The sequence below is a fragment of the Maylandia zebra genome, linkage group LG3, assembly GCF_041146795.1.
Source record: "Maylandia zebra isolate NMK-2024a linkage group LG3, Mzebra_GT3a, whole genome shotgun sequence".
NCBI lineage: Eukaryota > Metazoa > Chordata > Actinopteri > Cichliformes > Cichlidae > Maylandia > Maylandia zebra.
The window spans coordinates 27,681,254-27,706,583 of record NC_135169.1 but is presented as its reverse complement, the minus strand read 5'-3'; the positions used below and the strand labels follow the sequence as shown (position 1 = coordinate 27,706,583).

General features: G+C 41.1%; 1 protein-coding gene and 2 non-coding genes across 4 annotated transcripts in view; all 3 read right to left on the bottom strand.

Annotated features, from left to right (window-relative positions):
- Positions 1-727: 727 nt before the first annotated feature.
- htr2cl1 (5-hydroxytryptamine (serotonin) receptor 2C, G protein-coupled-like 1) overlaps positions 728-25,330 on the bottom strand; it is a 227,148-nt gene continuing 202,545 nt past the window's right edge. For both annotated transcript variants that reach the window (XM_014409373.3, XM_014409374.3), the window contains exons 6-10: positions 22,561-22,761; positions 11,645-11,808; positions 11,388-11,541; positions 8,605-8,837; positions 728-7,393 (exon numbers count right to left, since the gene is read on the bottom strand). In XM_014409373.3, coding sequence (XP_014264859.1) covers positions 6,809-7,393; positions 8,605-8,837; positions 11,388-11,541; positions 11,645-11,808; positions 22,561-22,761 — 1,337 coding nt within the window. In that variant the 3' untranslated portion in view covers positions 728-6,808. The remainder of the gene's footprint in view (positions 7,394-8,604; positions 8,838-11,387; positions 11,542-11,644; positions 11,809-22,560; positions 22,762-25,330) is intronic.
- trnak-cuu (transfer RNA lysine (anticodon CUU)) lies at positions 16,679-16,751 on the bottom strand. Its single transcript has one exon. It is a non-coding gene; the product is annotated as a tRNA-Lys (tRNA).
- On the bottom strand, positions 24,360-24,432 carry trnak-cuu (transfer RNA lysine (anticodon CUU)). The gene has a single exon. It is a non-coding gene; the product is annotated as a tRNA-Lys (tRNA).

The window sequence follows — 25,330 nt, the reverse complement described above, 5'->3', positions numbered from 1 at the left end:
TAATACCAACCCTGCACGGACCAGGAAACTTGCCCACAATCATATTTTACCGTAGATGCACAAGATCAAGCGGTAATGCTATACTCAGGCCAGCACGAGTATAATACTCATGTTGGGTTTTACTACATGGGTCGCTGCATGGAGCATGAAACTAAAACACAGCCAAGAGTTTAATTATCTCCAGGTTCAGCTCTGTTCATGAAGCACTTTGGATAAAAGCCTCCACTGATTGGCAGAGGTTTGCAGTAGAATGAGCATAATAGTAGAGCAGAGTGAGGTGTCAGAACAGGGGGTTGGGCCCTGTACTGTTATTATCAAATTCCCCACATTACACTGCTAGGTGTTAATCATTAGAGAGGAGGGATGATTGTGGTTTGATGACAGAAAAAGAAAGAAATCGAAATTCATCTCAGCCACCACTTTCAAAGTAGTGTTATTGTTTGTTTTTTAAGCTTTTCTTGTCACTATTGTTCCACAGTGTGTTTGTCTTGTCAATTCAGTTTTATTTAAATAGCACCAAGTCCCAAGAACAGCTGCCTTAAGGTGCTTTATATTGTTAGATAAAGAGCCTACAATAATAGAGAGAGAAACTCCAACAATCAAACAATCAGAAGTTCGAAAGAAAACTTTCAACTAGTTATAGCCCATCAGTAAAGCACCAAAAACAGGCTGCTTTCCATTAAGATGGATTCAAATGTGGCTAAATGTACAAATAACACAATTGTCCTCACATTGGAATAATATTTTAATAAATAAATAGCAGCATCACACAGAAAAAAAACATCATGTGGATGGTGACATAAATTGTAAAAACTCATAAAAATGTGTCATAGACAAACATTCACAATTAAAATGGCATAAAAAACAAAAAAATAAAATAAAACAAAAAAACAAACATCCACTACATAACACAAAAAAGTTCAACGCATAAAAAGTTCAAACCCACGAGCGCCGGATAATACAAGAACGAGACAAACCAGATTTCTGTGTCGATGCAAACCAGCATCAAAGAGGGTGGTTAAATTCGGGGCTCGAGAACGAATGTCGTCTGCAATGAAATTGGATTTAGAGTTGCTGGGTTTGTCAGACTCTTGAACATCTTGGCTACTTTCTGAGCCATTTAGTGACAGAGTTGCATGTTTGGGAAGATCAACCAGAGTACCTTTCAAAAAGCTCTGCTGAAAAGTCTGATTAGCATTTTTGCAAATGCATTTTTATCTGAAAACTGTAACATGTTGCGAGCTCCTGGGGTTCTCTTACACCCTTTGACATCCTTCCAAATGATCCGGAAATGGCAGGAATTATTTTGTGTTTAATTGCAGCAATTTATTGCTATTTCCGTGAGATAGAAAAGTAAAGATTATGACATTCTGGGAAATATGTGCATTTGACTTTGTTGCTGTTTTTTATGATTTTATATACACAATAGGATGTGCTCATATGAGTTGGCATTTCAAAAGTCTTGTCCAGCGTTATGTTTGGACTGAAATATTGAGAACTGATGTAAAAGCGCAGAGGATATTTTTGCTACATGCTTACATCACACCAGAAAACTGTCAGGATGATATTTTCTGGGCCAAAGTGAGTCCGGACAGAATCAGGATCATATTAAATAATCAAGGCTTGCTAAGGTTGGCTTTAGTGCTTTTTCTTCTCCTTCATGATGAACAGGGTACATTGCCAAACAGAATAGATCTTCTGTTCTGTATAAGTTGCTGGAAAATAAAAAAATGTTATTTTCTAACCTTTTAACAGGCACTAAATCTGGTGATGCTAGAGAGTAGGGTTAGGGATATGTTAAAGTCAAAGTTTTTCTATAGAATTTCTGCCTATTTGGAAGAAATGCAAACACTAATACCTGCAATGCCAAAATGAATTTATTAATTGTGTGTATATTGCAACCATAATCCCACCCTGGGGGGAGACCAGGAGGATGTTAAAAGGTTAAGCTCTTGAGTATACTCCACTGTGGACACCTGATGACTGAGTAGTCTTTCCTGATTGAAGTCTGCCACCTGAGGCGCTTACATAGTTGGCATGCAATTTCTCCTCGGATAACTCAGAGCTGTTACAAAAAGCATGCAAGCACAGGGACATCCACATGGACCCTTGCACTCACTGTTTGATGATGAAATTACTTGCAGACATACAAAGTATAATCCCGGCTTATGTGCCAGGTGTTATTCAAATATACTATTTAATCATAATGCGTTATAAAATATGCACTTACAGCAAAATGAAGCCTGGCATAGTGCATCATTTTATACCAAAAGGAGGAGATTCTGATGTAATCATCATAAAAAAATCATAAAAATTACGAAATGAACCCCCATTAGCACTAGCATGTCAGACCTGTCTTCAAGTGCTAGCATGGAGTAACTAATATTTGCTAGCTAGTTAGCTTAACCAAGGTGCTATTGAAATTCCAAAACTATAATTCACAATTTGTGGCCACAAAAGAAGTTCTTATAATACTTCTACTTGTTGGGTTTTTTAAATAAATAATAAATGACAGATTATGTATTATTCAGATGTGTTGCTAAGGCTAGCAGGTTCACTCTGCTCCCAGTGTTTATGCTAGCCTAGGCTAACAGTGTCCTGGCTTTGCTAATGATCATCTAATTAAAGCAAAAAAACACATTTCTCATAATGTCAGAACATTCCTTGAGTCTCTGTATAGACACATAATTCCTTGAAAATGTAAAATGATTCATACCAGGTAAGAAAATGTGTCAGCTAACACAAGATACAGCGCATTGTCATCCCTTTATGAGTTTCTATATACTGCTGTAGCATTTCTGGGATTTTTCCTTTAATCTTTAACATAAACCCAAAAAGCTCTCGGAGAGGGAAGAATCTTTCTCTCTTTCTTTGTACTGAAAAGAAAGTCTGTCAGAAAACGGCTCCAGCTATGTCTATACACACCAGGCCTGGATCGAATTTCACTGAAATCTTTTCAAAGTGATTGCTTTCAGCTGTCCGGACAGGACTGGCACCTGCAGGGACGTTCGCGGTTCAGTCCACTGTGCTGGACACAATCAATAAAACCCAGAAAAGCTTCTGAATCAATCTCAGACTGCAATTTGAGCCAAGCTCGGTACACACACAGGTACACGAGAAACATAGAGCTATTACATTGTGACATAGTGAGTTGGCTGGCCTGGCAGCGGCTCTTTCCATGCCGGAACACAATCCTTTCAACCACGTTCAGAGAGTCCTCTCTTCTCCTTTTATTTTTTTTCTTGTTTTTCCCCTTGTTTACATATTATTGTGATAATTGGGAAGTCAATGAGGATAAAATGCCCGAATGCTGTTTGGATGGTGCGTTTTGTTGATTGCCCTGTGTTTGTTCTTTATTTCTTTCCTGTACTTCACAAGAAAGCAAAAACCTAAGTGAGGCAGAGAGGACCTTTTGAACAACACTTTAAACATGCATGATATTCGTGGGTCAAACCTCATTGTTGGCTTGCCAACATTAGCTCATGTAGATCTCTCCTTGTGGAGACAAAAGTGGTGCCAATGCCCACTGGGTAAGTCTGTAGCATACAAATAGTGGATAAATTATACAGAGGCGCATAGAATTAGAACAAAGGGAACTATTATGGTTCATTCTAATTGCATGCAGAGGTGGCTGCAGACCTCAGGCTCTAGGTTCGATTGATCACATTGAAGGCTTTGACCTTTTACTCTTTGATTTTGAAGGGCATAGGGGAGATTATGGGTAATAAACATTCAAGTGTTTGTAAGTTCTTAGTGTTTTTATATGCTTGAGGCGATTATTAAGAACATCAAATATTGATTTCTAGAGAAACTGCCATCTACTATACAAAAGTAGTCATTAAGTGTGAGCCAGTCAGAGATATTATGTTTTAGAAAGTATTTGTTTAGAAAAACGAGGCAGATTGAACAAAGACTGGTCAATAAAGTGGAAACAGTGGATGGAAAGAGATTTTCCAATAATGCAAAGTATTCATCTTTCATTTTAAGGGTCTTTTTTCTACTAAATAGCCATCTTTCTAGTATTGTTTTCTTTTATGGAGAAGTGCTTTGAAAAACTCCAGTAAATTTAGCCCAACTTTTAATTTAAGGTTAAATCTTCTTTATACATTCATATCTTATCTTCTAAGAGGCGAAGTTCTTGATGAAAAGCATGAACTTGACCTTCAAACTCCACACAGTATTATATCTTTTGTAAGGCGGAGTGTTGCAGATACTTAGTCTTTGCTGTTTTAAAACAAGTTTTCCATCCAGCATTTTGGGTATTTTACTTCCACAGGACACATTGGATCAATAAAAACAAGCAGGTTTGTAAAGCTAGCAGAGTGCTGTATTACCTATCTGCATCTTTGACTGCGTCTTTGACTTAAGATTATATAGTCTACATTAGGGGTGTTGTCCAGAATCGTCCCAGCAAATGGATCCCATCCTGGTTGGCCGAGTGTTTTTGAACAACGTTCAGGGTGCAGAGAAGGAATTTTTGTCTTTAACACAAAGTTTTACAAACTGCCATGAGAGCGACTGGACAAACTGCTGATTATTTCTTCCTGACAAAGATGTTATTAATGGTCTGTCACACCAAACCAAGTTTGTGTAAAACCAGTGAGCTGTGTCTTTTGTTTGATTTATGACCCTGGGATTTCTTTGCAGTGACGGTCGACCAGAACTAAGACATATTTTTGAAGATCTAGTTCCTTTTTCAGGCCATCTCAGGCTGTTCTTCATCGATTTTGTAAATGGATCGTTCGTTAAATGTGAATGCCTTGACAGTAAAAACTAAAAGCTGAGGTATTTCTAGCAGGAATTAGAATCGGGCCGATTAGAACTACCTCATGATGTCCTCTGTTATCTCGGATAAATTTGTGAATTTGTTCATGAGAAAATCAAACTGCAGGTATTTCATCCAGAGTGGATGAAGCATGCCGTCTTGTCAGATGTCAATAAAAATGTGGGAGGAGGGAAAGTGGGAGTGAGAGAGGTGGAGTCAGAGTGACAGGGCTCTGAGTGTTGGGGACTTTGTCTCTTAGGGTATCGACTTTCTGTCCGTCTCACGGATGAAATCTAAAGCTACTTGGTCTTAACTGTGAGTTACTGTGAAGCTGTAGAAGATCAGAGAGTCTGACTCAGTGCAGGGTTGAAACGCTGCCAAGCAAACCATCATTGGAGCTTTAGTTTCAGTGTAATTCTTCGATTATTACTAAAATTTGTTGATTTATATGCAAACAAAGCCACTAGTGTTCTTTAATTTCTTCCTTTTTTTGGCTTTCACTCTACCCTTCAAGCAGGTTTTAGCCTGCAGAATGACTGAAACGGGACTAAATTAATAACTGTCCTTGAATACAAATCCCTCATTCTTTTCTTTTTTAAAGTAGATGACACAGAGGTTCTTTTCAATTCAAGGATGTGTCCTTCACAGATGCCCAGAATATCAAATTGCGAAGATTTGTGCTTGTAGATGATATGAAAATCCTGATGCGTAACCTGATAATATGATATGCATGCTCATTGGTTTGGGATATAGTCAAGATTAAAGTCACATATAAGTTGTGGCAAATCAATCAAAAATCAAACCTGCTTTGACTCAAACTTTTCATTTATTTGCATGAGGCTACGTTACACTGTAGTCTTGTTTTAATGGGTGAATGCAAAAGATATACATTTCCCCGTTTGGCTTGTATAAAGAAAAGAGTGGGAATGAGTAATGAGTGTAAACATGAAAAGAGTTCAACTTAACATAAAAAAATTACATATAATGCATTCCTTTTAGACTGTTTTACTTTTATTTAAGATTTCATTGGTTGCTTTGAGTTAAAAACCTGTGGAAGTAGTGAATTTAGCATTTTGCAAAGTGTTTCTGTTGGTCAACAGAAGCCAGAGCCTGTCAGCTGTGTTAAGCCAAAGGCCTGCACCTTGTTTCTTAGCTCTTGTATCCCCCTTGTTCAGTCCAATAAAGGAGAAAGGGGGAGGGTAAGAGGCGACCTCTCTGAGTCATGTGACCACTAGATGGCACTGTGAGTCCACCAGAGACCAGCGGTAGTACATTCCTTTATGTTGGTCCCCTCAGACACGCTTCAACTGCAGTTTCCTTCAGAGAAACATCCCCCTCCTGTCGGCTGAATAGTTTCATTAAACATGCTGGAGAGGTTCATTCAGATGGCTCTCAGGACTGCTGTTGTTGTCAAGCTCGACCGGCACAAAAATATATTTGGTTTAGTTTGCTTGGTGTGGAGGGAATCCACGTGGACCCGAGCTCGGACTGCATTTTGACTCTGTGTGAAGGCTTGAAGGCGTAGTTTGACCCCAGTGGCCTCCCGGTTGGTGCTTGACTCTGTAACCTGCGTCTGTGGGACTCCGTGAAGGGCCACTTGACTTAATGCTAGGTTGACGAGAGCTGGCTCTCCACCGACCTCTTCACTTCATCCCTTTCAGTGGATCTCAGCTGGTATTGTCAATGCCATGAGGAGCCCCCACATCTTGCCACTGATGAGTGCTTAGATGTATAGGTAAAGGCCTGGTGGATGCCTTTGTTTTCTATTAATGTTATGAAAGCCAACATTTACAAAACGAGCACACTGGAAATATTGGTTTTCATTCTACCTTTCCAACCCGAAATATTAACTCTTCCGGTTTCTTTCCACATTGATGAACATAGTACGGAGAAAAAGGCTTGTCAGCAGAGACTAGTCCTTTTCCCAGTAAGAGTCCTCACTACAGTTGAAACCAGTAGAAAAGCTGTCGTGTCCAAGCACCAGCCCTGCTTGGAACAGCATCTGCAGGTTGCAGAAGACTAAAACTGACCGGATGCACACAGTCACACGCTGCTTGTGTGTTCTCTCGGGGCAGGGCTGTAGCTGATGAGTGACAGCTCCGGCTCCAGCTCCGGCTCCAGCTCCGTTTCCGGCTCTGTTTCTGAAAGCATGCAAATGTTCTGGCACTCCGAAATGCTCTGCGAGGTTATTCCGAATTGCGTCCCATCGTCCGTCGTGTCCTCCGGGTCCACTGCGAGCCTCCCGTTATCCCCCCTACCGCCATTGCGACAGTTACTGTTGCGGTCCACACCTGCCTTCCCGTGATCGCCCATAAGAAGAGGAGTCACGGCGTGTGAAGGGCATGGCGGCGGGACGAGGAGGGTTTTGCAACCCTGGCTGGCTGCGTTGGCCCCGACTTTGTACTGGCACCTGATGTAGCTGGAGAACGCTCTCCTGTAGGTCTTATTGAAGAGGGTGTAGACCAGAGGGTTGACTCCAGAGGAGATGTAACCCACCCAGACGAAGACGTTGAGGAGGTCGTGGAGCAGTGACTCGTTGCAGGAGTTGCTGCACAAGACGAAGGTGACGTTGGTGATAAAGAAGGGACACCACATGATGAGGAAGAGGAAAAAGACGATTCCTAGAACCTAGAAGAAGAGAGAGGGGGAAAAGGAAGAGGAGGAAAGAAAGAATAAGAAGAAGATAGTGAATAGAAAGTTTGCCAGTTTGAATACCTTCCAACCGAAACGTTCTTTTTCTTTCAATATCCCAGCGATTGCACCACTTCTAGTAGGATTTAAACTTATTTTACAGATATAAGAGGGCTTTGGTTTTCATCCAGAGTTAACCTGAATTTTCAGAGGACAATGCCAAGCCCGAGTCACACATTCAGCGACTCCAAGTCTTTTTACTCAAAGTGTCTGGCACAGAAACACGCCATTCAGAAGAGAAGTGATGATGATGCATTAAACGAGACATTAAATAGTTTTCAGACTTTGTAACCTTGTAACCGGAAGGTCGCCGGTTCGATCCCCGGGCTCTCTGTCCTGGTCGTTGTGTCCTTGGGCAAGACACTTTACCCTACCGCCTACTGGTGTTGGCCAGAGGGGCCGATGGCGCGATATGGCAGCCTGGCTTCTGTCAGTCTGCCCCAGGGCAGCTGTGGCTACAACTGTAGCTGCCTCCACCAGTGTGTGAATGTGAGAGTGAATGAATAGTGGTATTGTAAAGCGCTTTGGGTGCCTTGAAAAGCGCTATATAAATCCACTCCATTATTATTGTTATTATTCAGAAAAGGCTACAGTATGCTATAACAACTGTATAAGGCAACCTTTTGGCAAACACATACAATTTGCTGTGTACACTGACCCCTAGTGGTCAAACAGTGGCACACTTTTAAGTATTTACTTCTAGTCTAAGTAGTACTGAGCACTATTTGAACGTTTTTGACTACACCGCTGATGGTGTATGCCTGAGGATTATTACTTAGGAATCACCTTTTTAACTTAATGGTAAGTTTATTTTATTTTAACACAGCACAACCAAAGTAAGACCAAGTTAAAAAGCCTTTTGTTTGAAAGCTTTAGAGGTTTTTCCACCAAAGCATTCCGAAATTGAAATTGTTGGGGTGTGGATTTTGCTATTCTTGGGGTCATTGTCCTGTTGCATGACACAAAACATCTGCTTTTGTAGAGGTTGATCTCAGACTCGCAGACTTCAGTTGTTGTTCATCTCAGGTTGTGTTTAAGACCAAATATATACTTTTTAATGTCCTGATTTGTAAACCATTAAAACTTTAAGAGGGTGTACTTATTGCACATTTATCATTTACCCCCTGATTACTCCTTTTTATTCTCACCTTCGAGGCCCGTCTCTCATTTTTTATGGCCTGCATCATCCCCCGGCGACCGTGACTTGACGCATCACTCCGGCCCGGTCCAGCTGCCGGCGAGCTGAGCTGGGACGCCACCTCAGAGCTGGGAATGATGCTGATGCTATCTGAGGTGGAGGCGCTGAGCAGAATGCTGGGCTCTGTGCCCTTCAGGCAGCTCAAGGTGTTTCGTCTGCTTTGAGGAGGCGGGACCTTCAACTCTGAGCAAGGGGCAAAAAAACAACCATTTAAATTTCAAACTTTTGCCTTTAAAATGTTTTAGTGGAAAGCTGAATGGCTGGACTTGCACATGTTATCATTATGTGTCAACCAGAAAACTGCTGCCTGTACAGCCAGCCAATGAAAGAATGTCAAGTTTTCTATTAACACTGCAGCTGATATTTTGTAGGGTAGAGGCGAGATGAAAAGTTAAGGCACGAGCTGAATGTTTCATTTTCAATTTTCTGTGTCTGGGATTGGAGAGAGGATAAGATGGAAAATGGGCAGAGACTGCAGTATCATGCAATTTTATCTGAACTGGAGAAGCCAAGGCTTGGCCTGGAATGGGAAACGTCCGAGTGGCGCCCAAACTGATCAGATCAGATAGATGCTGTTTTCGCAGCAGCACAACAACATCTCAGGAAACAGCTGACGAAGTGTGCTTTCTGTTTCGCCTTACCCACTGTAAGTGCTCGGAGCTGGAGAAACTTTTTTGCAAAGCTTTGTCCTTCTGTTATTCCCGCTGAGCAACGTGGCCTACACGTGATTTACGATGACAATACAAACTCTTAGGTATCGAGAAATCCCTCTGGGAATCCTGTAATTATGCACTTCAAGAACATACAGTAATTATAGAAGCACTTGCCTTGTAGAGAGGTGTAGACCAAGCTCATTATTTCTAGTATCATAAACCTGAAAAACATCTGTTATGGGTTTTCTCATGCATAACTAAACTTAGAGAGCAGATGCATTTAATAAGGGAATACCTGATATCAAATGTTGAAAGATAAGCAGACTTGTTACATCAGGTACACCCTTTAGGTTTAGGTCTACCCTTCCTTCGGGATAGGTTGATCTTTTGCCTTCAGCCTGGATGGCCTGCAGGCTTCTAGAGACGTGAAATGGATTGAAGATGCCAGAATTGTGATCTAAAGCTATTTCCAAGAGCTGCTTCATCACATAAGAGAGAAGGGGCTCTTTGTATCCACTCTTGTGACCAGACCAAAGTCGTTCAACCTGTTTGAGTGCTTAGCTCACATATTTGTGTGAAAACAGCCGACGTTCACATAACTGATAAACAAGGATACAGCTGCACAGTTAACTGAATATCAATCATGTTTTGGACTTTCCATAATTAAATGAGCAACAATGAAATTGCTTAAAACCGAAAGCAAATTGAAAGCAAAACTCCCTAAACATTCATGGGCAAATCATTGCCGTTCCCTACACTGTGCAATGTGAGGCATCCAGAGTGGAGTCAGCTGATGCCGCCACACTACGTCTGTCCATCTCCCGCTCCCCGTCACTCGTGAACAAGCCCACGGCAAAACGCGTCAGCAGCAACTCATCCCTGACCCAGAGTGTACCCTCCTCACTATTCTCATTCCTGCCGCTTCACACTCGGCTAAAAAACGCTCCAGCGTGACCTGGAGGCCACCGCCTGACGAAGCCAACAGAACCACATCATCCATAAAAAGCAGAGACGAGATCCTGAGGTCACTGAAGTGGGACCCTTCTGCTACTTCTGTTCATAATAAATGTAAACAGACTCAATTAGGGGATCAATCAATACAATCAGAAGTAACAGGCAGATCTATAGATTTTTGTAAAGTAGGGTGATAGACCCATTGCCTTTACTGTACACCGATGAGTCATGCTCACCCACCTGAGCCAGAAAATGTCCTGACAACTCTGATAGAGTGACGTCCAGGACAGAGTACCACAAAATAGGGAAACAATGGCCAACCTAATTTTGAAAAAATAAAAATATCCCAAACACGATTCTAGTTTCTAGGCCATGATTTGACAAACAGGGTAAGAACTTGTTGTACAGTCAGAAGAGACGATTCTTTTAGCTGCTGCTTTACTTGTGATGGATCCACATGCTTGAGTCTCAGAGGCTGGGTTTCAAACTTTCCCATATCAAAAATGGAGCTACTCAAAGTGAAGAGCTTTCTTATGTGTCTTAACACAGGGATATGTTGAAAGAGCACAGACACACATCACTTACAGAGGAGCCTCCAGTATCATAATTTTACCTTATGCTAATTAGAAATTGATTATCTGCATTTGTACAGTCTTGTCATACCAATAATGAAAGTGTTGAAGGCCCTGAAGCTAAAGACCAAGTCGAATAAGAAACCTAGGGTGTGTGCAATGAAGCATGCTGTTGGTGCTGAGCTGCTGTGGAGGCCTTCTTCATTATTAAAACACAAATTGAAATATGCCATGCTTAGGCGGTATGACTCAAACATCTCAAGAGTGGCAAAATAAAAATCCATCAATTTGTTTTGTGCTTCTTCTTGGTTTAATTGCTGGAGGGTTTAATACTTAGAGTGATTCAAATCCTTCAGAAAGTAAAACATGCTGGGATACCAGCATAAAATACATGAAAACAAAATCACTAACAATAATTATGTGTCTGTGGTTGTGTGTTATTTGCTAATACTTTCAAGAATAAATTCATGTATTTACCATAAATTCATTGGTTAAGTTAGTGGGAGATTTTCCTGCTGACATACAGGTGCAGTAAAGTCCTGGTAGGTGTTTACCTTGTGAGTCTGGAGGAGCAAGTGTATTGATCTGAGGAAGGTGGAAGGTGCTGGGTGGAGGCTGCAATGTATTTCCCATTGCTGGTGTGTGCAAAGGCTGCTGGGAAGAAGTCTTTGCCTCATACAGGAAGACTGTGGCCTGCCTCTGAAGCACCTGAAGGGGAGGGGACATAGATGAAGGCAGTAAAGTAAAGACATTACAACAGATGCATGTTGCAAAGAAGAGCAATCGCACAAACACGAAAAAAAAGCCCTACCTGTATGGTGAGGCAGTATGTCACCACCATGATTACGAGCGGGATGAAAAAGGCCACAAAGGAGCCAATCAGCACGAAGCGCTCCTCGTTGAGGACACAGCTGCCGTTGACGAAGACCTTGTCCTTGTTGTGCAGGCCAATCACTGGAATGGGCATTGACACGCCTACAGAAAGAAAGAACGAGGGTAGCAGGAGAAAAGTCTGAACATCTTTCATTTGTAATATTTTGTGGGAACATTTTGGTGCATGCCCCTCCCTCATTTCCTAGGTTATTAAAAGGAAAGGCTGCATGGCATATATATTTTTTCCATGCGAACTGTAGCCTCTGTTCTTAGCTGACAGAAGTGGCATCCTGTGTGGTCTTCTGTAGCTGTAGCTCATCTGCTTCAAAGCTCAAGACGCTCTTCTGCAGACCTTGGTTGTGACAAATTGTTATTAAACTTGCAGTTGCCTTTCTTGCCAGTCTTGCCATTCTCCTTTGGCATCAACAATGCATCTTCACTCCTGCTGCTGATTGGATGTTTTCTCCACAAACCCTAAAGATGATTGTGGTTCTGCCTTGGGTTCAGATAGTTTTCCTTCTCTACTCTAGGTTCTGTGTGGTCTTCTCAGGTCTTCTTTGAGCACAGAAGCACCACCTATTTCGCCAAATATTTTGACTGTGAGGCACTGCCCATCAGAACAAAGACGGCTTGAAGGAAGAGGAGCTAAAACAACTTGTTTTGGACAGAGGATGTCCAAAACTGTGCTGCAGTCCAGTAATATAAATGTGGAGCTGGATGACCATTAAAATGTTTTTAAGAGTGTTAGAAGAGTGAATGGGAACAAAATATGAACAATAAGGGCAATTTTTAGGATTTGTCTTTGTAGTGTTGTTATATTACACAGGCATAGCACAAGCAAAAGATGAATACCAATGAGTTAGAATGTAAATTGAAACAGTGGTATGCTGGGGAACTGCTGGACCTGACATTCAAGCAAATGTTAGTTTGACATGAACCTAATATACACTCCAAAAGCACCAGGCAGGAATGGCATCGCCCAGCAGGATAATATACAGGGTGACGTTGGAAAAAACTGCAGAGGAAGAGCTCAAGCAAGATAACAAAGAGCCACATTTTTTCACTCCAAACTCCCCAGATGCCAATCTGACCAAACATACTTGGAATGCAATGAAATGAGCCTGGTTAGCAGAAGCTCCGCCCTGCAACAGAACCCAGAGTATTCACTGCAAACCCCATGATGCCAGACACCACAGAAAATCCCCAGAGGTCCCACATCCACACCCCAGCAGGTGTCAGAGACATTTGGAGGCACAAAGCTGAATGTACTGATTGGAATCTCATGCAGGTTGTATTAATGTTCTGGTTCTGTATACACCATTTTTCACTCCATGCATCGAGTAACTAAAGCTGTATCTAATGATTCCTATTGCAAATTCCCATTGCAGTTTTTAAGGTAATGATTAATTACACCTGAAACAACACCACTTTCCACTCAGTTTTAGCGTTAGGTTACTTTAAATGCTCAGAGCCGAAGTCATTACCTGGAAACACAGAGGGTCATTTTCAGAGTAATAATCATAAATCATGGCTAGAAAATGCAACATTATCTCTGAAAACACATTTGGTGGTTTGTACCCCCGGTCCGTGAACACGCTCCTTTTATGATAATGAAAGTAAATAACTATAAGGTGCTGTAGAATAACACATTAAATATATTAAATGAGAGCTGGATCTGTAGAAATCTATCAGTGTGTAATGGATGTTTATAGCGGTGCTTTGGTGCTGTTAGAGGATACTGCTGATAAAAGCCTGAGGTGAGAGGCATCCTTTGAGACAGAGCTGATTTTCTGACCTATGATAATAACACTGACTAATGTGCCGTTTCTGATTTCAAAGAGCGCTTGTGTTAAAAGTGTCTGCTGCCCTGGGCTCTGTTTCAGAACGGAGATACCGAGGGGAGAAGCAGCGACGTGTTTTAAAGCTCTACAGGCAACAGCACTGTTTTACAGACTGGTCGCAAATCTCGGTCCCCTTTTAGCTGTTTAATGCCAGAAGTGTGGGCAGGTGTAAGTGCAAGATCTATCGTTTTCTCTCGGACTGCTGGCGACCGGGCCAACATCAAAATGCAATTTGGAGTCGTAGCGGCTCCCCTAATGCAATCGTTGCAATCGACTGCACACACACGCTGCCCAGAAGGATGAATTTGTCCGCATTAAAAGTACATTTTACTTTTGTGAATGTCCAAATAACTTATGAATGTAAATAGAGTTGAGTAAAGAGGCTGTCCAGCGGTCTTGGTCGCACACAGTGTGTAGACCAACGGCTCCCAGCTTTTTGCTTATAATGTCCTTCAGGTTGACTCAATGATGAACTTTATTAACACCACCTCTCACAATCAAATATCTTTATTTCAACTTCTTTTAAACTCGACCTGCACTACTTTCAGTTATGGTTAGAAAAATGTTTCCAGTATTTCCACCTAACTATGGGCTTACTATTTTAGAAATCTATCCACAAATTGATTCTACGACTCTGTTTAATAGCTGTTGGTTATGTTTAGCTGTCCCAGTTTGTCGTTACGATTAGCTAACAACTCTATATGTTATTCATGCTGTTAGATAATGATTTAAATTGATTATCTTACCTTTTAATTATTTCAACTTTAAACCAACACATCCCACTGCAAGCTGTAGTGTTAGCTAGCTACTAATATTTGACATTTTTTTCCATAATTTCAGCTAGCGTTACCAATGTTTGATCCAGTATGGTTAGCTAGTCTACAATCAGAGATTGAAACCCCTGGGTGCTGGTTTAGGTCAGTTGGACGAGCAGGTGACCATACGCTGCATGGCTGCGAGCGGCTGGCCCGGGTTTGAGTCCGACCCATTGCTCCATGTCTCCCCCTCTGCTTTCTTGTTAGCCTTCACTGTATCTGTGTAATAAAGCCAGTAAAAGGCTGAAAAATATATATATAAAAATTGCAGGCCCTCTCTGTAACACACCCAAAGAAAGATTCTAGGTCTGACCAACCGTCTCAGTCGTGGGCAAAAAGATGAGAGTCAATAAAATTCTAAAAGATAATTTATTGACAAAACATATCAAGAGATAAAAGATAAAACAGTCCAGTGTCCCATTTATGAATCATATAAAAAACACACAGTCCCAAGGCCAGAGCCAGCTATGCCACACGGCCAGTTGCACTCCACGTGTTGCCTTTAACAGGGTTAGAAGTTGTCCTTGGAGACCCACCACCCTGCAAGCATATAGCCAGTGGTCACTCCAGCCTCTGCAACTCTGCTGCCTTTAGGCTGTGGCATATAATAGGCCCTGGCCTGCACAGAGAGACAAAATGACACTTTCACTATAGAATTCATAGCACAAAACCCATACATCCCAAACATATTTGATTTCATCACATTACATACCTGCACAGAGAGACAAAATGATACAGCAGTGTTTGTAGTGTGGGCTATAAGTAGACCAGTGTATCAGTGCAATCAAGTACACCTGCCTCTAATTAGTCCAACCCCATTCCAGCCATTGGCTCACCAAAAATGTGACACACACACACACACAAAACCACTCCCAACCCAGTGCAACTTCACACAATAATATGGAGCTGAATTAACACAGGCACATTAGTCTACCATGTTACACTCTCTCCTTCATATCTCCATACCTATGGCATTTAAACAACTGTTCTTGCACTTTTCATTCTTTTCCTGATTCACTCATCACTTCATTCATGAGCTTCTCAAATTACTCCTTCCACTTTTTAGATAGTGTAAACTCCTGTTATCATGGTTCTGAATAGGTAGATATCTTCAGCGTCCTCGATCGACAGTCCCACCAGGCACACGATCCTCCACTTCTGCCACCCATCCACTGTGTATCTGGCAGGGAAAGTCCCTCCAGGGCACTCGGGCTCTCCTGAGCCCAGACTTCTCGTTAAGAAAAGGGTGTCAATAGCATTCAGAGACCAGTTGATCAAATCCATAATTCTCTTTTAGGTTTAGAGAACAGATTGTGAGAGGGTGTTCCAGGGAAAAGTAATACAAAAATACACGAGACTAGACAAGGACATACAGTAAGAGGCTAAGCAGGGAAGATAAGGGGAAGGAGGAGAGGAGAAAAAGTGCGAGTGCCTTCGCCGAGAGCCAAACGACCCAGCAGTGATTGTTTTAAACTAACAATCATAAATAAAATACTCACTACGTTGGACAGCTGAAATATAACCTTTAGTATTTTGTTTTCAGTTTGCTAACAGATGCTCTTAGTCTTATAGAGATGTCTGCAGAGCATGGCGATAAACTTCAGACCAAGAGAGTAAATGTAAGTTTTAAAATGCATCACGCAAGGAGAATAAACAATTGCCTCCATCTGGTGTTTTTCTCATTTAGAGCAAGCAATCAGGTGAATCTAAATAAAAGCTGTGATTCACCTCATTAATTCATTTCACCTTAAAACCATGTGGATCCCGAGGTAGAGCTATATAAAAACGTATGTGGTTTTTTTTCTTATTATCCTTCATTAAACTTGCTTTTATTTCAACCTTTCTCTGTGCTTGCTCTGCCAACTCAAGTTCATTTTTGTCATGTCAATCATGACAGCAAGAGCCAACCTCAGCCTGCGAAATCTGACTTTGCCCACTGACTTGAGACTTGACCAAAAACCTTCTGAAGAATCATATTAGCAAAAATGTCCACGTGAGGACAGATCGGCATCAGAAGGTCATAAAGACATGATTTGCATTTGCACCAATATTTATTTTCCATCGAGGAAAGAGCATCTGACTCAGTTACAGATGAAAAAGAAAGCTTTCACAGGACTCTGTGCAGTCCTATAGAAAATCAAGCACACCTTTACACCTTCCAGATGATGATCTGCGTCTAACTGTAAGCATGTGTGAGAACCTCTATGAAGCAGAAGTTTTGGCAGTTCACATGTCTGGAATAACAAGGTCATAACAAAATCAGCTGAATCCAGGACTTCAGAGAGTTTCTTGATAACTTCTGTCTTAAAATAGCTCCGCCCAACATGGGGCTCGAACCCACGACCCTGAGATTAAGAGTCTCATGCTCTGCCGACTGAGCTAGCCGGGCTTGCACACCTAGTGAAACCGCACTGGTAATGTTTCCTCTAATTTTTCATGTGTCTGCGCAAACACAAACTCCCTGAGCAGTCCCTTGGACCAATCCAACAGGAATCCATCCAAGTTTCATGGTTTATTAAAATAATCAAATTACAGCATTTACATTTATATTAGACTACTTTTAATTAACTGCTTTAGCCCACTTACAATGAAAATTCAAAAAAATCTTCATGACCTGTGTAGTATGTTAACACTATTGGAAGTAAAAATAACTTGAACTCCAACTTTGAAAACACAACTTTCTTTTTCTTCCTCTTTTTTTTTTATAAAGTTCTGATTTGTATTATGAGTATGAGTCTGTGGTCTGGGAGAGAGTCCTGTAACTCTGTCTGCAAAATACAGTAAATAATGACCGATGTTGGGCAATTAATTATATAGTTACTTCTTCAAAAAAGTAACTGAGTTTTGCAAACAACAAAGTTTCTTGCAGCTGTTTAACTGAATTTACAGAACAATCAGCTGTTCTGCATCAAATTTGATGCCAAACAAATTATTTGTGCCACTCCAGAAAACCATTTCTGTCCACTATGAGATAAAGGACAACAACAGCCTGATACCTGCAGGCCTGACAGCAGGAGACGTATCACTCCTGTAACACCTGTAACATTCAGCAGTCGCCTCATTGTTCTGACTCACACAACAAAACTATTGACAACACTAAACACTAACTACACAAGATTTGCGCTAAATGTCGCAAATCTCTCACATCTCAAAACACCGCCGTCACTCCTAACCCCCCCGCCGTCCCCACCGTTCCTAAACAACTAAATGCCAGAAAGATGAACAAATCTCACAAAACTCACTGAATTCAGTCTGATGATCTCTGGGGTCAGTGTTTCAATGTAGCCATCAAATATTTGGGCCAAGACTCAGAGTCCCATTTAGTGGTCACTAAGCCGTCACCAGAATATGACTGCATTTCAGTAAATGTATTCCATCTTTTGGTCATCACTCAGACTGCAACTAGCTGCTTTAACATGATGGGTCAGCACATTTTAGACTACAAAAAGAGAACATAGAGCTCCCAGTACCCAAAACGTTGTCCTTATGCTCCAGATGACATCAGTTTATAGAAATTAGCCTCAAACCTTTGAGCAGTACAAGTGCATCTAAATATGTAACAGCTGTCAGTTCGGACCAAAACAGACTGAGGTCATTCATGCAAACCTCCTGCTCTGCATTTTTAATTTGTCACCAATGAGAAAACGGTTGTGTTCACACAGACACTTGAGAGGACACACATTAGCTCTAATGGACAGTTGGAAAAAAGCCGGAAGATACACGAATGCTAGAAAGTAAAAAGTCAACAAGAAGCAGAAAACATCTTCTGTTTGGGTGTTTCTTTGTTAATCCTTTAGCATTGATCTCTCTAAGCCCTCTCAGACCTCAATCACAGCTGAACATTGTGGTGCAGAACCTCTTGAGGGGTCAAGGAAATGCCAGCAGGAAAAGAGCAATTTCTTCTGATTTAAGGCCGGATGCGAATGAGTGCAGAGCAAGAAAGGACAGAAAGTAAAAACCTACCTGCTATCTGGAGGCATCAATCAACTCAGTCTGTCAATGTAGCTCACAGGAAGTAATCCCTGTCAGCAAAACAACTTTTTACCTGATGGAAAAATGTATTATGTAGGAAACTATTAAAAGACTCATAAATACTATTTTCCCTTTTAAGATGGATCACTCAATCATCTTTGGTTAGGAGTAGATTGTTTTCCACATAAAAGGGCATAAAAGAATAAAGAAAGTGAAAAGAAGCACTATATAAAACTTTAATGATGTTTGATCTCTTTTCTTCAACTCGGGCAAAGAAATACATGTTTTTTTTGTATCAGTGTGTGATAAGATGAAAAAACTGCAGATAGCTAAGTTGAGTCCTGGAATCGATACAGCTTGTGTTTTACCTTTTGGGACTTTTTGACCGAGCCACTGGGAGCACATAGCTTGGCACACTTTTTGGCCTTAAGCACTCACAAACCAACTTATTTGTCAACACGAGGCTAGCTGTTGATAGTCTCAACAGCTTTAACCTTTAATAAAATGTTTCATCATTAGGACACGACCGAACATTTAATTGCATCCAACCAAAAGATAACAAACCTTTGCCCTTCATTAGACGCTTTTTGATTCACTTGTTTCTTAGTGAAACACGTATTAAATCCCCACACGGGAAACCTGATAGCCTGTGGATTTTGTTCTGTGACACCGTGACTTTAAATGCAGCAACAATCGATGCCCAGGTGGAGTTTATGCACGCATGCAGTGACTTTGCATAGCTGCTTTGGGGGTCGAGGACATACAGTAGCAGTACGCACTTTCACCCTTGTATGTGTGTGTCAAGACTTGAAGCCCTCGCGGGTGTTAAAGGGCTCAGAACAACATCAACAGGAGCCGGAGGTCAGACAGAGTGAGAGAGGGTTGAGGGAAAAGTTTTAAAAGTCATTTGATCCCTCATCACTTTCCTCACAGGGAGGTCATACTTTCCTCTGTGCAACACACGCCCCCTGTGGCTCAGGGGGTTTGGGAAGCGTATCTGTAACCGGAAGGTCGCTGTTTCGATCCCTGATCTGTCCTAATCTGCCACACTGGTTGCTTTGCATGTAAGACGGTGACATCCCGACAGCTCTGTGCCATTTATACCACTGCTGAGAGCGCAGGTACCAGAGACTAGTCTGCAACCTCCTGGCAAAGAATGATCTCTAAAGAAAAGTGAGACTGATAGTGAGCGGTTCCTGTTGGAAAGCAGTTGCTAAAGTTTCAGTCACGGAAGACTGGAAAGTAACCCTCCTTTCCCCCCACCCTAAGCTGCTTTTGCAAGCAGCTCTTCTTTACTTTGAAGGCAAACAATTTACATTTATATCCAAACCACGGGCAACCGCAGCAAGCTGACAGTAACCAAAGCAATCTAGCTTGAGACATATTTTCCTCACTGATAGGGGACTCACTGACTGGTTTCTACACCTGTGCGACTGACGCCATATGCCTGAATTATGCTTCAGCTGCGAATCTACTCCTTAACCTACAATGTAACTGCAGAATCTCAATCAGGCCTTAGCCAGTGCGTTTAAAATTGAGAGTTGGGAGCGAGGCATGTCTTTTATATTGCCTAAACCTGTTTCGTCATGACGCAGATGGCAAAGGATGTTTTGTGCATCATTTCGAGATGCCAGTGATTTTTACAAAATGTCAGTATTTGACTCCCAGTAGGGAGACAGTGGGTTGAGAAGTATGTGTGGTGGGAAGCTCTTGCTTGCGACAGCATGAGAAGATTTAAACACCCTTGGCTGAGCTGTAATGTTACCCAGCTGCAGGTGCAGTTCAGCAGAGAGGAAGCAGCTTTTAAATGAAACCGGGTTGTGATTTCTTAAAGAGAAATTGTTGCTGAGATGAATTTTTCCTGATTCAAAATTTGGCAAGAGAATCATATCTACACCTATTTATGAACATTATAAAAGCAAGAGGAAAAAATATGTCGAATTGTTTTTTGGGGGTGTACTGTCCCTTTAAAATAACAACGAAAAATAAAATAAAAATCATAAGACTATATGAGATGACTGCTTTTACTCCAGCAAAGCCACAATTCCCTCTAAAATCCTTGTGGTAAAACATTTAAAGTCATCTTTTAGGAATCCACATATGAATGTTGACTTGCAGTGTGTATATATATATATGAAGTGTCAATAACTCTACGGCATATCTTCTGGCTACCTTTAACAATTACATTTCAAGATGACAAAATTAATTTATTCGCATATTTTCGTCCTAGCTTCTAACAAAATCAAATAAGAAAAGTGCTGCGATCACCTTTGGGGAGTAAAAAGTCTGTGATGCAAATCACTTCCAACTGTAACAACACACAGCCAGACGCTTTGAGCGTCAACAAACTGAGAGGGTTCCCACTGCTTCATAAAGTCAGGAGGGGCACTGATAGGACCTTTGGAGACACTGCGAGGGGGATTCTGAAAAGTCATTAAATTTAACAACAGTCATCAGTCTCGAAACTCTCCATGTGTACCTGTAGGGGTCGGCTAAATTAACAGTGGTGCAATATAAAAATCCAGTCTTGCAGTTGACCACAAAACGACACAAAGGTAGAATGTATTTTCTTCATTGTGCTCATTTATAGATGTGTGAAGATGAAAGGCCAGTTCACTGAATTAAAGAAAAAAAGAGAAACAACCCCAGCGCAAAAGCAGAACGTGTTCAGAGACTAATTAACTCACAGATAATATCCAGAAAGGTTTAGATCAGGGGTCCCCAATCCCAGTCCACGAGGGCCGGTGTCCCTGCAGGTTTTAGATCTCACCCTGGGTCAACACACCTGAATCACATGATTAGTTCATTACCAGGCCTCTGGAGAACTTCAAGACATGTTGAGGAGGCAATTTCTCCATTTAAATCAGCTGTGATGGATCAAGGACACATCTAAAACCTGCAGGGACACCGGCCCTCGTGGACTGGGATTGGGGACCCCTGGTTTAGATCATGGAATCTAAACCAGGAGCTCTAACTGATGACTTGTCTGTGTTCTTAGTGCGTCAACAAAGATTTTTAGACTTTTCAACCATTATCACTGTGCACACTTACAGATTTCTTAACACATTTACAAATCTGATTGCACATGCTCACACAGACAAATTGTTTTGCTACAGTAACAGCCTCATATACTTCATGTTTTTCTTGATTAACAACACCAATCAACATGGTGGGATGAGTCAAAGATGTTGGTCTGTAAGCGCTTTGTCACGAGTTGTTAACAAAGTCGTAAAGTCATAAAACTCTGGCCGTCCCTTATGGCGGCACATTTACATAACAGTTCATTCAAATAAAAGATTTGCTCTGTCCTGTTTATATAGTTTAGCCTGAAAAAAAGGCTGTATGGTGGAAGACTTGGTACATAGATGTCCAGTCCTTCACAAGTCTTTGGCAAAACCACTTGCTGTCCTAGCCTCTGTAAACAGTTTGCTGCTGAGTTTATGTGCTGAGCCACAAATCTTTGGTCATAGGAAGTAAAAAATATAAGTGTATTTTGTTAATCTGAGTTGGAGACTATGTTTCAAAAAGGAAGTGGTGCGCTCACTAAACAATGACTTGTGGTTTACATGACATTAACCAGTGAGCAAGCCGTTTCACTCTTGTCCTCATCACTTCCATTTTTTTTAAAACCAAGATGGTGACGGTGAAAACAACCGTGTCGAGGCTTCAAAACATGGCTTCACAAACTGTACGGTTACATTGTAACCTTGGTTCTCTGAGTGAGAGACTATCTCTCCACTCTGTACATATGGAGTATGTAGCGGAGTGGAGAGATAGTCTCAATATGATAGAGAATAATGGATGATGTCATGGTAGTTACGTGTATCTTTTACACTAATTTGCTAAACCAGTATCTGTCTGCTAACCAGCTGTCTGTTAGCCAGCTACTCATTAAACCTGACCACTTCTGTGATGTTGGTGCCTTTTGGAGCAGTCTTAATGTGATAATTTGGCAAATAATATGGTTTTCTGCACGGGTAATTTAACTAACAGTCCATCCTAAAGCCTGTGCAGCAGTTTTGTTGGCTGAAATTGGAGTATTTGTGATATTCATGTTGTCAAGTGGCCTCCACCTCTTGACACCATGAATATAAACAGCACAATTATGTATAATTACGCCATCACTTACACTTCTAACTAACTGAAATATTTTTAATTAGGAATCTAACAGTGCCTGTGGAAAAGGAGCCAAATCTACATTTATGTATTAACATGCAAATGCTGACCTATAGATATGGTCCACACTGCAGCGATCTTCATCATGGCTTTGGTTCTAGAGTTGAAGCGGCTATGCTCTATAGGGTTGCGGATGGCGACGTATCGGTCGAGGGAGATGGCGCAGAGGTGCATGATGGAGGCAGTGGAGAACAGCACGTCCAGGTAGATCCAGATCGGACACAGAGCGCTGGGGAGGGGCCAGGCGTAGTCTGGAAGAATTGAGAGAGAACATGAAAGATTACCGTGCTGCCAGGTGATGTAAATAATAATAAGCTGCCTGTTGTTTTTTCATGGGCAGCGGTTGCTGCTCTTGACTTTAAAAGCAGTAATTCATTTTTTTCAATCGATTCTAGGAGTCTGGCTGAGTGAATGGCATCAGGGTTAGCAGACTTTGAGGGCTTAAGATGCAGCATGGAGAGGCTGACTAAATGTTAATTAATTAGAGTACATCAAAGGGAGAATGAAAATTACATGCAGCTCCAAGTTTCTGTGAAAAATCAGATAAATGTGATAGTTTGATTACAGCATTTCTCTGGTTTATTGTAAAAATTATGATTAGGCTTAGGCGGAGTTATTTAGATGTCTAATTTAATGGCTGGGAATTAGATTTTAAGAGTAGATTATCAGTTTGCATATCAATGAACCCACTATGAATATAAGGTTTAATTTAGATTGTGTTTTATGTCCCATAGCTATCATCTGTACAGGGCGATTACACCAAAATTATGTGTGAAAATCAGTATTTGTATAAGTATGTGCTTTTGTGATGCAGGTGTAGTTGTTGTTGTAGCCTGAGGTTTATTGCTTCTTGCATCCTTAAAAAATGAATCTAACAAAGAGGAATAAGGGATTAGCCCCGATTCTAAAGAGATAACTGATTCAATAAAAAGTTGAACTTGTCAATAACAAATTACAATGACAATATTTCAAACAAACAAGGATGAAAAAAAGATAAAAAAAAGACAATACTGGAGAGAACATGTGATTATGTAAATAGCAATGAGATTCAATCATGTTAGCTTTAAATAGTTGATGAACCACCTTAAAATCTGATGCGAGGGTGCCCAAAGACTTAATCCTAAACTGACCAAATTCTTACAAATTTCAAAATGCCCCAGTTACACTTTGGGTTGTGCATGTTTGAAAAAATTCACTACAGTCTTGTAAATCATGCCCACTGACCTTAACCTAAGTGCTGATTGGCTCACAGAGCTGCTAGCATGACTGCTACTAAATTGTTTTTCTTAATGGCTCCTTGTATCATTATACTTGCATTTTGCCACTACTTAGCAAAATGTATTGCCGCAGACTGAAAACAACAAGGCTTTGCAGAAGCCAAGAACTAGCTGCAGTCTTTGAGTTTTGTATTCCCACTCTAAGCATTCGTTTTAAAGACCACTCTGAATACAAATGCATTTTTTACAAACCATTATGATGAGGCACCTCAAAACATTTGAATGGAAGACTTTGCTAAAAACATTCAGGACACAAAAGCCGCAAATTATTCAGATACATGAAAGATTTATTTCATGTATTTATTAACAGGAAAAATGAAAGTTGTTAAATAAATTCTCAGACTATCAAGAATGTTCAATTTTTCCTCATAGTCAAGGTTAGCTACAGGGATTTGAAAGACAGCAGGCTCGTATTTACTGGGTTAGTATGAATCAGGGCTGCTAACAAGATGCAGTCAACTGATCATTAGCAACTGTGAACTCTCTCAAGCAGTTTTTTCCAGCATATTTGTTAGATGTATGTAGTAGGCCAATCTTAATAGAACTTACCACAAAGTCAGAAGAAACAGCTACACCTGACGTGGGGCTTGAACCCACAACCCTGAGATTAAGAGTCTAATGCTCTACCACCTGAGCTAGCCATGCCTACATCTGAAAGTCTACCAGTGTCATTCGGGATGCTAAATGTTAAAGTTCATGACCCATTAGAAAAAGACTTAACAACCTGGGTTATACAACTGTACAAAAAACTATTCTAGAGTCAAATGGTAGGTCATCTGTGTGACAGCTAAAGCTTGGCTGAAGCTGGGCCATGCAACAAAACAATGGTCCAAAGCAAAGCAGCAAAAAGAAAAGAATCAAGACGTTGCAATGATCTAGTCCAGATATCATCTTGATTGAAATGCTGTGGCAGGACCTTAAGAGAGCTGTGCACAAATGAATGCCCACAAACCTCAATGAACTCAAGCAAAGCTGTAAAGAAGAGCAGGCAAGAATTCCTGACTGATAATAAAGTCACCTCACAAAGAAACAAATTCAGTTTATTGCTTCTAAAAGTGGCTCTACTGAATTATGGGGTGCACTTCATTTTTCACATGAGCACATAGAGAACTGTATAAGAACAAACGACATTGATTTGCTTGTCTCTCGCCAACCTAACTGGAGTGTCAACCAATAGCCCAGAGTGACTGTGCTGGGCGTGAAACAAGACATTAAAAGTCAAACAAAGATAAAAGAAAAGCATTCCTGACCACAGTGGGCTCAATTTACCTCCCAGCAGGAAACAGAAGCTAGCATCCAATGCACAGTTTGTGAAACTAAAATCAGATCAGCCTTCTTTTTTTTCTTTTTTCTTTTTCAGTGATGCTGTACGATCCCAGAGGGTGAATTCCTCTTTTATCTCTCCCTGCGCTTGGAGATCAAAGGTCAAATCTAGTACCAGTGTGATACCCTGTAGAGCTACTAGCTAGTCAGTCTCCCCTCGCTGATTTGTTGGGTGAGCAGTTTGGGGTCGTTGGGAATAAAATCGCTCTCTGCCATCTCA